Here is a 12,969-nt window from a genome sequence, read left to right on the forward strand (position 1 = left end):
GGATTTGTAAAAGAACCAGTGTAACAGTTGGCTAGTGGTGGCTGGTGGTTTTTTATTGACCTAGGAAAGGATTAGAAGCATCTCAGGTTTTCTTTCACTTTGTTTTTCTGTTTCCCCCCTTCTTCCTCCCCCAAATTAATATATTGTCCAAAGTGTTCATAATGACTTGGAACTATTCAGGTTGCACAAAGCATTTAATGAAATCTTGTCTTAGACAAAACACTAGAGAGGATCATAATTAATGTCTCATTTTCTGCCAGTTGCTATTGATTACTCATTCAAGATCCCTTTGTTCTCAGAATGATAACTGTAGTTTGCATCACTATCTAATGAGATTCTCAGGATAGAATTCTTTAACAACATGCTGATAATTGCTAACATATCCCTGAAATTTCAATGTAAATGAATTTGCATCATAATACAATTATTTTACAAATGGCGATATTTTCCAAATTTGAAATGTGTTAGTTTTTTTAATCATTTGTAGAAAATTAACAGAAGACTGACATATTATTAAAGCCCAACATTTATTTTTTGCCCTGAGTTGCCCTCACCCTTCGATTTTGATTTGATTATGACTTGGGGTGAGAGACTTCTTTATCATTCTTGGGTTACTCTGTCGTAATCTCTGAAACTTCAAATGGATTTACAGCTAAAACACAATGATTTTTCGAAATTAGAACAACAACTGCAAATATGGTAATACTATAATAATTCTGCTTTTAGAACAATTTTGTTTCTTGATCCCTCAGTGACAAAAGAAACACGTGGTACTATAGCATAAAGAATCTGCGAAATCGTAACAGTTTATGTATTCTGTTATAACTGTGTTTTATACCTTTCTATTCCTTTAATTTCCACATACTCCCTCCCCCAAAAAATAAATCTTTTGAACAGCTGCTTGCCTTTATGTATTTAAAACTGCATACCACTTCAGGGGTGTAAGATAGGCTTGAAATTAAGGAATTATGTAGAATTCTTTAATAACACAGCAGAGGTTCCATGAATTCATATCAGTATTTTAAATTTTTGGAGATACGTGACTATAACATATGAGGTACTCTCCATCTAATTTTCTTAAATAAATTAATAGGTAGTACTTCCAAATTTTAATCATAAAATGATGCTAATAATTTTTTTTTTTTTTTTTTTTGAGATGGAGTCTCGCTTTGTCGCCCAGGCTGGAGAGCAGTGGTGCGATCTCGGCTCACTGCAAGCTCCGCCTCCCGGGTTCCCGCCATTCTCCTGCCTCAGCCTCCTGAGTGGCTGGGACTACAGGCACCCGCCACCACGCCCGCCTAATATTTTGTATTTTTAGTGGAGACGGGGTTTCACTGTGTTAGCCAGGATAGTCTCAATCTCCTGACCTCGTGATCCGCCCGCCTCGGTCTCCCAAAGTGCTGGGATTACAGGCGTGAGCCACCACGCCCAGCCGATGCTAATAATTTTTGACCTACGGTTAATTAGGCCCTTATTTGATGTGAAGTTATGAGTGGCTTAGCGTTTAAGCCAAGCCACTTAATAAAACCCAGTTCCGACAAAGTAAGCCTGTTTTTCAACACTTAATTTTCCCTTTCTGTTTTTTTTATTTTTTATTTTTTGGTCTCACTGTGTTCCCCCGACTGACCTCAAACTCCGAGGCTTAAGCAGTCCTCCTGCGTCACCCTACCAAGTAGCTGTATCTACAGGTGCACATCACTGTGCCTAGTTTATTTTCCCTTTTGAGAATAAAGAATATCCAAATTATTGCAGTATGATTCTGAATCCTCCTAGCTTACTGAGCAGCACCATTTTACATAGGATATTCTTCTGCCTCCCTACAAAATCATATTTAGAGTACCTTCTAATATAATTAACAAGAGTTCCCATTAAAAAAGGATGTTGGCCAAGTCTACCTACTACTTTATTCCTTTCATTTACTTTTTGTTTATTATCACCACCAAAGCTTACACTCATCAAGTTCACATCTGGAAATTAAGCTGTTTCTTACAGATGAAGAGGGAGAAAAAACTTAAAATACATGTATCACATAGGCTGTTAAAGTTCCTTATTTTTAAAAATTGGAAATTTTGTTCACAGGCTAGAGGTTTGTCATATGTAATTCAAAATATAACTTACTTATTGTAGATTTTATCCCATAACCTAGGCCAGTCATCTAGGCTGCGTTAGTGTTTTGGGGGATAACCCTTTATTAATTATTCTCTAGTATTAGATATATTTTTCACAGAGAAAAATGTCTAGATGACTGTATCTATATTTTAGATATATGTATTTCTGTAAAAGATAGTCTAAATGACTATAAAAAAGATTATTTTCCAAGAATATGTTAAGAAATTCATACTATGTAATTTCAGAATACTAATTCTTTCTTGAATAAGATAGCTCGGCACAATAAAACTGCTTTGCCTAGTTCTATATCCTCTGGGATCGTTCTGTATTCTTTTTGCCGGAGATACCTCCAGGACAAGATCAGTAGTAATCAATAATGCTTCTCATTTGTTTTAGGAAGACAGAAAAATCAATAATATGAGCTGATACCTAATTTTATTTTAGGAGAAGAAAAATAAAATAGTTGATGTGTGTTTCAGTGTTGCCTAAATGTTTGAAGAATCAAATAAAGAAAAATATATTATTTTATTAGTGTTAGAATATCAAAATCTTAGGCTTTTATAGTTTGGCACTTGATTTTTTAATTGTATTTTTTTCATTGGTTTGTTAATTATTATTTTGTAGACTGTCAAGTCCTTGTGGACAAAATTTTGTCTTAAACTTTTTGTATTTCTTAAGAGTACTGAAGAATTCATTTTAATTAACAGGATAAAATATGGTCTTGTATTCTTAAAAAGAAACAATTTTTTTCTATATTTACTTTGCCTAATCTTATGGATCATGATACAGACTAAACACAGGAAAATGGTTATTTCTGTGATTAGGACAGCTGAATGAAGTGTAACCTGTGCATCTTTTTTGGCATTAATATTCACTGTGGAACAAGAAGACAGGGCATTTCCTAACCACATATCCAGATTTGTCTATAGTGAGGAAAAAGGTTTATCAACACTAAAACTGGTAGCTAGTAAACCTGTTTTTTCCAAAAAAAATTTGTTCTCCTTTTTTTCTTTCTTTACTATTGCATAGATAAAAAATCTGCCAATATGTGTTCTATAGTCATCTCAGCCTTAGGATTGTAATCCACAAATTCATTTATAAATCACTTACATGTTTTCAAGTTAACAATCTTGGAAATGATGCATGTTCCCGAGTTACTATGGAAGTCTTGTTGTATTGAGGAAAGGGCTTTCTGAGCAGACCTAGATTCAAATTAGGATTTCACTGCTTGTTATCACTTTAATATGTGAAATCTATATAATACTTAAGATTGCTATAAATCCTAAATGAGATAGTACATTTGAAAGTGTATTAGGGAGTCCTCAATATTTTATTCTTCTTTGCTCCAACTTTTTATTTTGAAAAGTTACCAACCCACAGAAGAGGTTGAAGAATAATACAATGAACACCCATGTGAACTTCATCAAGAGTCATCAGTTAACATTTCACCACATTTGTATATACACATTTCTTTTCTTTCTACTCATTCTGCGTGTATGAATATATGTTTGTGTGCTGCTTGTGACTTTATATACACAAATGCACACACTTTTGCTAAATCATTTGAGAATAAGTTGACGTTTTCCTATTTATTCTTGATCTTAATTGATACTGCTTCAATCTGTCACACCCTCTTTGGATTTAGCATCTGTCAGTCCTCTCTAGGGATCTGTCATTTCTGCCCCTATTCTCTTGCGTATTTCCAACATCCTTTCTTACCATAGCCATTGGGAATTGTAACCCAGTCAGCTTGGATTCAGGGCAGACAAGGTCTCCTGAAATCTTAGATCACTTACTTAAGACAAAAGGTTTATGCCCAGGAAACAGAATAAAAATATCATTCGTCTCATTTATTTTGTAATATTTAGAATGTAGTGAGTTAATGGGGAAAGAAAAAATGAAACTGAGTTTTTTGTATTAACTAGGGCCAATAACTGTGCTGTACACTTTTATTTTTAGGCCTTGTTTACTTCCCCCAACAACCTTGTGAGCTGTTTGTAGAAGAGGGAAACAGATTCATTAATGTTAGATAATTTGTTCAAGATTACCAGTCAGGATTTGGACTCGGGATACCTAACTCCAAAACCAGTGCTGTTTCCAGAACATGAGTATTTGTGTAGACTTTCAGTGTACTTTTAGAAATATAGGAAATACACTTCCTGTTCATCATTTAGATTATTTCTTTCCTCTCTCAGCCCTTATTATGACTACTATTTGATTTCTTTGAAGAAATAATTCACTGGCTAACTTTTACTCATCTGAAAGTTTTTGTTTACCTTATTAAGCAAACAGACTTCTCTTCACCACCCTGCAGACTTAGTCCTTTGTCCCTCTGACGTATTAGATTAGCAGCCAAAAAAAAAAAAAAGTTCTATAAAGGGCCAGATAACAAATATTTTAAGTTTTAACAGACCATACGTTTTCTGTTGCAACACTGAACTGTTAACACTGTTGCATGAAAACAGCCATAGCCAATACATAAATGAATTGTGTTTCATTTGAGACTGTTTTTCAAGAAATGTATTTTCAAAAACAGACCCACTTTCTCCTGTAAGCTCTGGTTTTTTGACCCCTAATATAAATCACTCTCTTATATTCCCATAAGAATTTGTATGCCAGGGAATGTTAGTGTAAGGGACACTGTTGAGAGACATACACACATCCCTCCTTCTGATATATTTGTTTGTGTGTATGTTATGACCAGCTTCATATGTGCCTTCCCCATGAGAAAATGCAGATGAAGTAATAAATGCAGCAGGTACCTCAAAACATATCAATGAAAGTCAGTTTGGCACTGAGCAGGAAAAATCCTGTTGAAATACCAATGATATTTAAAGGAAACTTTAAGGTACTTGACCCCTGCCCTTAATTAAGCATGTGGTAATAATATGTTCCATCTAGTGTACTACGAGCCATATTCTGATCTTGCCATTTAAGCAATATTGAATGTGCCCAGCCTGAGCAAAATAAAAGAAGGAAATTCAAAACAGATGTGACAATGGAAATTTCAGTATAACATCTATGGGAGATTTAATGATTCCTAGGTCATACTACTCTCAGATAACACCATCAGAAAATTCATAGCTGATGGTCTGTCATATAAATACAATACATATATGCCTATTGTTACATTTATATTTATCATTTTCTCCCTTTTATCATTTCTTCTGGAGGTTATTATTTTAATGGAGACTATTTCTCCTTTAGGTCTGATAATTACATCTTTCTCTCCCAATGTACCAAATGTTGTATCTATTGGAATTTGTACAATTAATGCTAAATAATTAAATATTATGTAGCCTTCATATTCACATTATATTGCCTGGTAATTGAAATTGTCTTCTCTCTACTTTCCTCCTTTATAAGGGAATGTATCAGCTTTATCTAAAGAAAAGTGTACATTTTGAGGAGTCTGGAAAATTACATTCTTAATTATGAGTATTTCTGAAAGATGTGATGAATGACCTTTGGCTGGTTTAGTACATTGTTTGCTTCATGCTCCAACATTGTTGAATAAGCTTTAAAGAAACTGAAGCATTAAATGGAAATGAAAAGACATCATAGCAGAACTTAGGAGATGCAGCAGAAGCCATAATCAGAGGGAAATTTATTATTGTAAATACCTACATTTAAGAAGAAGCAAGCGCCAAATCAGTAACCTAACTTCATACCTTAAGAAACAAGTAAAAGAAGAACAAACTAAATTGAAGAAAGCAGAAGAAGAAAGGAAATAACAAAAGATTAGAACAGAAATAAACAAAATAGAGACAAGAAGGACAATATGGAATCAACAAAATCAAAATTGGTTCTTTAAAAATATCAACAAGGTGACTCACACCTGTAATTCCAGCACTTTGAGAGACCAAGGCAGGAGGATCGCTTGAGGCCAATTCAAGACCAACTGGGGCAACATAGTGAGACCCCATCTCTACAAAACAATTTAAAAATTAGCCAGGTGTGGTGGTGCACATCTAGTCCCAGCCACTCAGGAGACTGAGGTAGGAAGATCACTTGAACCTGAAAGGTTGAGGCTGCAGTGAGCCATGTTTGTGCCACTGCACTCCAGCCTGAGCAACAGAGCAAACTCCTGTGTCAAAAAGCAAACAAAAGTAAATAAAAAGATCAACAGAATTGACAAACCTTTAGCTAGATTGACTGAGAAAAAAAAGAACAGTGTCAAATTACTAAAATCACAAATGGAAATAGAGGACATTACTACTGACTTTATAGAAATAAAAAGGATTATAAGAGATTACTGTGAATAATTGTGTGCTAAAAAAAATTAAATAATCTGGATGAAGTAGACAAATTCCTAGATATAAACACACTACCAAAACTGGCTTAAGAAGAAATAGAAAATCTGAACAGAGCTAAAACCAGTAAAGAAATAGAATTAGTAATAAGAATCCTCCCATAAAAGAAAAGTCCAAGGCAGGACCCAGTGGCTGATGCCTGTAATCCCAGCACTTTGGCAGGCTAACGTGAGAGGATCACTTGAGCCCTGGCGTTCAAGACCACCCTGGGCAATGTGGTGAGATCTGATGTCTACAAAACATTTTAAAATTAACCGAGTGTGATGGCATCCACCTGCAGTCCTAGCTACTTAGGAGGCTGAGGCCAGAGGATCATGTGAGCCCGGGAGGTCAAGGCTGCAGTGAGCCATCATTGAGCCACTGCACTTCAGCCTGGGCAACAGAGCGAGACCGTCTTGAAGAAAAAAAGAAAAGTCCAGGACCAAACAGCTTCACTAGTGAATTCTACCAGTCATTTAAAGAAGAAATAATGCCAGTTCTTCCCAAACACTGCCTAATTAATTCTGTGAAGCCAGCATAATTCTGATATCAAAGTAAGACAAATATTACAGGATAAAGGAAATTACACATGAATATCCTTTTTGAATATAGATGTAAAAGTCCTCTACAAAAATACTAGCAGAGTGAATCCAGCAACATATTGAAAAGATTATACATCACAGCTAAGGGAGTTTTATTCCAGGAATGCAAGGATAGTTTAGCCTATGAAAATTAGTCTGTGTAATTCTCACCACACTAATAGAAAGAAAGGGGAAAAAAACCCATATGATTGTCTCAATTGATGCCAAAAAAGAATCTCAGCTGAACATGGTGGCTCACACCAGTAATTCCAACACTTTAGGAGGCCAAAGCGGGCAGATCACTTGAGGCCAGGAGTTCAAGACCAGCATGGCCAACATGATGAAACTCTGTCTCTACTAAAAATACAAAAATTAGCCAGGTGTGGTGGCACACATCTGTAATCCCACTCCTTAGGAGGCCAAGGCACAAGAATTGCTTGAACCTGGAGGTGGAGGTTGCAATGACCCGAGATGATACCACTGCACTCCAGCCTGAGTGAGAGTAAGACTGTCTCCAAAAAAAAAAAAAGATTCTGACAAAATCCAACACTCTTTCATGATGATAACATTTAACATGCTAGAAATAGGAGGGAGGGAACTTAACTCCATTTGGTAAAGGTCATTTACAAAAAACCCACAGCTAATATACTTGTTGGTAACAGTGTGAAAACCATCTCCCTAAGATTGGGAACAAAACAGTATCTTCTACTTTTACTGATTACATTCAGCATTGTACTGGAAATTCTAAACCAGGGGTATCCATTCTTTGGCTTCCCTGAGCCACATTAGAAGAATTATTGTCTTGGACCGTACATCAAATACACTAACACTATGATAGCTGATGAGCAAAAAAATAATAATAATAATTGCAAAAAAATCTCATAATGTTTTAAGAAAGTTTACGAATTTGTGCTGAGCCACATTCAAAGCCGTCCTGGGCCACGTAACCCACAGGCTGTGGGTTGGACAAGCTTGTTGTAAACAGATTAGTGGCTGGGCACGGTGGCTCATGCCTGTAATCCTAGCATTTTGGGAGGCTGAGGTGGGTGGATCATGAGGACAGGAGTTCAAGACCAGCCTGGCCAACATGGTGAAACCCCATCTCTATGAAAAATACAAAAATTAGCCGGACATGGTGGTGCACGCCTTTAATCCCAGGTACTCAGGAGGCTGAGGCAGGAGAATCGCTTGAACCTGGGAGGTGGAGGTTGCAGTGAGCCATGATTGTGCCAGTGCACTCCAGCCTGGGAGCCTGGACGATAGAGTGAGACTCCATCTCAAAAAAATAAAAAATAAACAGATTAGCTAGCCAAGAAAAAGAAATAAAAGGTATCCAAATTGTAAAAGAAGTAAAACTATCCTCATTTGCAGACGATATGATCTTATATATACAAAATTTTAAGGAATTCACAATAAAACTATTAGAGCTAATAAATTTAGTAAAGTTGCAGGATGTATGGTTTATTAGTAATAAACCAAAAATAAAATTAAGAAAACAACTCCATTTACAATAGTATTTAAAGGAATCAAATACCTAAGAATTAATTTAATTTCTTTAATTTTTTTTTCATTTCCCTTGAAAATCACTAAGAATTAATTTGAACATGAAATATAAGACTTGTACCCTGGAAACTACAAAACACTGCCAGAAGAAATTAAACAAGACTTAAATAAATGTAAACACATCTGGTATTCAGTCCATTCGAACACTTAATATTAAGATGTCAGTATTCCCCAAAGCAATCTGTGGATTCAATGCAATTCCCATCAAACTTCCAATGGCCTTTTTTTGCAAAAATGAAGAAGTTGTTCCTAAATTTATATGGAATTTCAAGATCCCAAGTAGCCACAACAATACTGAAAAAGAACAGTGTTGGAGTAGTTACCCTTTCCAATTTCAAAACTTACTACAAAGCTACAGTTATTAAAACATATAGACCAATGCGATAGAATTTGGAGTCCAGAAGTAAACCTAAACATCTATGGCCAATTGATTTTCAACAAGATACCAAAACTACTGAATAGGGAAATAGTATTATCTTCAATATATGGGACTGGGATAACTGGATATCCACATGCAAAAGAATGAAGTTGTACTTCTTCATCACAACATATACAGAAATTATAATAATTATCATTATTTTGAGACAGGGTCTCACTCTGTCACCCAGGCTGGAATGCAGTGGCACTATCATAGTTCATGCAGCCTTAACCTCCCAGGCGCCAGCGATCTTCCCACCTCAGCCTCCTGAGTAGCTGGAACTACAGGTGCACACCATCACACCTGGCTAATGGTTTTAATTTTTTGTAGAGATGGGACCGCCCTATGTGGCCCAGGCTTGTCTTGAACTCCTGGGCTCAAGAGATCTTCCTGCCTCAGCTTCCCAAAATAATAGGATCACAGGCGTGAGCTGCCACGCCTAGCCTACAGCAATGAACTCAAAATGGATCAAGGACCTGAATATAAGAGCAAAAAACTATAAAATTCTCAGGAGAAAGTCTAGGAGTATATCTTCATGACCTTGAATTTGGCAGTAGATTCTTAGATACAACATCAAAAGAATCAGCAACAATATAAAAATACTTCATTAAAATTGAAAACTTCTGTACATCAAAGGACATTATCAAGACAGTGAAAAGACAGTCTACAGAATGAGAGATAATTTTGCAATTCATATATCTGATAAGCCTAGTATCCAGAATATATAAACAACTCTTACAGTTCAACAACAAAAAGATAACCCAGTTAGAAAATGGGCAAAGGACTTGACTAGGCATTTTTCCCAAGGAGATATTCTAGTGTACATCAAGCCCATGAAAAGATGCCCAATATCATTAGTCATTAGGGTTATGCGAATCAAAACCACTGCAAATGAGATACCACTTTGCCCCTCAAGGATGGCTGTAATTTAAAAAGCAAACAGAAACTAGGCAAGGATATGGAGAAATTGGAACCCTGGCACATTGCTAGTTGGAATGTAAAGTAGTGCAGCCCCTGTGGAAAACAGTTTGGCAGTTCCTCAAAAAGTTAAACATAGAATTACACATATGACCCAGCAATTCCACTGCTAGTTATATACCCAAAAGAATTGAAAACAAGTACTTGTACATGAATATACATAGCAGTACTATTCACAGTAGTTAAAAGCTGGAAACAACTAAAATGTCCATCAGTGGGTGAATGGATAAACAGTTTGTGGTATAGCCATACTAAATGGAATATTATCCTAAAAAGGAATGAAGTACTTTGATACATGCTGTAATATAGATGAACTTCAAAAACATTCTAAATGTGAGAAGTCAGACACAAAAGGCCACATATTGTATGAGTCCAATTGTGTGGAATATCCTGAATAGGCAAATCCAGAGAGACAGAAATGGATTAGTGGTTGCCATGGGCTGGGGGAGGGTGGAATGGAGAGTAAGTGCTTAATGGATCTGGAATTTCCTTTTGGGGTGATGAGACTGTTCTGAAACCTAGAGAGGTGATGGTTGAACAACATTTTGAATGTACTAAATGCCACTGATTTGAAATGAAATGAAAACGTTCAGTGTTTATGTTATATAAATTCCACCTCAACTTCTTAAAAAGCTCAAACACCAAAGAAAAGTCATTTAAATGAGAGTTTTTCTTGACTGTTAGACTGGAGGCAGAGATTGGGGTATTAGGGCTACTGTTCCAAAGCTCTGCTCCTGCTTTTTGACCAGAGCTGAGGTTTTATTTCTCAGTTCCTTTGTGATACTCGGTGGCTGAAACAACTACTTTTTAAGAGTATGGTGATGGCAGTAAGGGGTATTAAATATATGATGGGGGATTCGTAAATGTACCAGAGGAATCACAGTTCTTTTCACCTGAGAGTATCTTCTCAAATGTATTCAACCCCCCTTCCTTTTGAGGTCTTCTTTCCCTCTCCTGTCTTTCAAGTCTCTGTGATCCTATTTCATCTCATCTACCAGAAATCTTGGTGCAAAATTCTGCCAAACTAACCTCGTTTGTTTTGTGAGAGGGTTACTGCATTAGTAGGTTAGAGCTGCTGAATCTCTGAATTATAAATGAAGCACTTCACAAAGTCTCATAATGTCACTGTAGCATACCTCAGAGCTCTCTCCTCACCCTTGTCATCCTGATGGGTTTTCTCTTAATCATATTTTTGATGCCTAAGATATTAAAAAGGCTAGCATATACATTGGTTGACAGATTAAGAATCTGAAAAAGATGGGAATGGATGATAATGGTGGACGAAGTATAACAAGATGAATTTTATCAGAGATAAATGTTAAGTGTTGTATTTGGGACCAAAAAGCACAAACTGAACAAGTACAACATTGGAGGGACATGACTTAATAGCAGCAGATGCAACAAATTGAAGAACCACGTAAGCATGTGATCATTCTTAACCCCTTAATGTGAGCTAACATAAATAGATTGTTTAAATATAGTGTTAAAAAAGAGATGGTGAGGAGGACTCTCAAACTCATGTCATGAGACACAAGTGAAAAAAGCAGGAATGGGCCGGCTGCAGTGGCTCACACCAGTATTCCCAGCTCTTTGTTAGGCCAAGGTGGGAAGATTGCCTGAGCCCAGGAGTTCAAGACCAGCCTGGGCAATATAGGGAGACCCTATCTCTACAAAAAACTTAAAAATTAGCTGGGTGTGGTGGCACATGCCTGTAGTCCTAGCTGTTTCAGCAGGCTAAGAAAGGAGAATTATTTGAGCCCAGGTTCCAGGCTATAGTAAGCTGCGATCGTGCCCCTGCATTCCAGCCTGAGTGACAGAGCATAATCCATCTCTATAAAGAAAAAAGGAAAGGAAGAAGAACAGAATTTCTGCTGCCGTATGTGTTCATGAAAGTATTAAAGCAAAGACTAGTGACCATTTTTCAAAAATATTGAGGATTAAAAAGTGTGATACCACACAGCCACTAAAGTGTCTTTCAACTCTAAGATTTTATGGATCTACATAATTATTAAAAAGCAGACAATGTGGCTGGGCGCAGTGGCTTACACCTGTAATTCCAGCACTTTGAGAGGCTGAGGTGGGTGGATCACCTGAGGTCAGGAGTTTGAGTCCAGTCTGGCCCACATGGTGAAACCCCGTCTCTACTAAACATGCAAAAATTAGGCGTGGTGGTGCGCGCCTGTAATCCCAGCTACTCAGGAAGCTGAGGCATGAGAATAGCTTCAACACGGGAGGCAGAGGTCGCAGTGAGCTGAGATCTTACCACTACACTCCAGCCTGGGCAAATAAGTGAGACTCCATCTCAGAAAAAAAAAGAAAAAAAGGCCGACAATGTGAGGGTGGAGAAAAAAAGAGAAAGTAGGTATGGGCTGAAAGCAGTGGTCTAATTGAATTCAAAACGTACTTAATGGGTGCGTTCTAAGTTAAGACATTGCTGAAGTTGTAAATAATTCAGAAGTGATGAAATTTTCAGGTTTGGGTCAGTATCAGCAGGAAAATAATTTGTTTCCTTGGCCTTATTTTATAGTCTAGTCTCCTGAGACAAGATCTGGGGCTTGGGAGCCCAGCACAGCTATCTTCTTCAGGAAAACCTGGGACAGCATACTATTCATTCTCTGCTACAAGTTCCAGGAGGAGACCACTCCATGACTCTGCAGCGCTTGGTGAGTGTATCATACAACAAATCCCATCCCACAAATGTTGTTGTTGTTTTTTCCTCCCATAGTCTGTACTTTTGGCTATGCTTTTTTTTTTCTTTCCGTTTCTTTGTTTAAGACAGTGTCTCACTCTGTTACCCATGCAGGAATGCAACAGCACAATCTCGGCTTACCGTAGTCTCAACCTCCTGTGCTCAAGCCGTCCTCCCACCTCAGCCTCGCAAGTAGCTGAGACTATAGGCATGTGCCACTGTGCCTGGCTAGTTTTTTATTTTTTGTAGAGACAGGGTTTTGCCATGTTGTCCAGGCTGCTCTCGAACTCCTGATCTCAAGTGATCTGCCTACCTCAGCCTCCCAGAGTGCTGGGATTA

General features: G+C 37.2%; 1 protein-coding gene across 8 annotated transcripts in view; it reads left to right on the top strand.

Moving 5' to 3' along the window:
• Nucleotides 1-12,969, top strand: part of TCF12 (transcription factor 12) — a 371,464-nt gene that overhangs the window by 260,812 nt on the left and 97,683 nt on the right. For all 8 annotated transcript variants that reach the window (XM_003827877.8, XM_008953204.7, XM_003827878.7 and 5 more), the window contains one exon: nucleotides 12,469-12,604. In XM_003827877.8, coding sequence (XP_003827925.1) covers nucleotides 12,469-12,604 — 136 coding nt within the window. The remainder of the gene's footprint in view (nucleotides 1-12,468; nucleotides 12,605-12,969) is intronic.

This window comes from Pan paniscus, chromosome 16 (genome assembly GCF_029289425.2).
Source record: "Pan paniscus chromosome 16, NHGRI_mPanPan1-v2.0_pri, whole genome shotgun sequence".
Taxonomy (NCBI): Eukaryota; Metazoa; Chordata; class Mammalia; order Primates; family Hominidae; genus Pan; species Pan paniscus.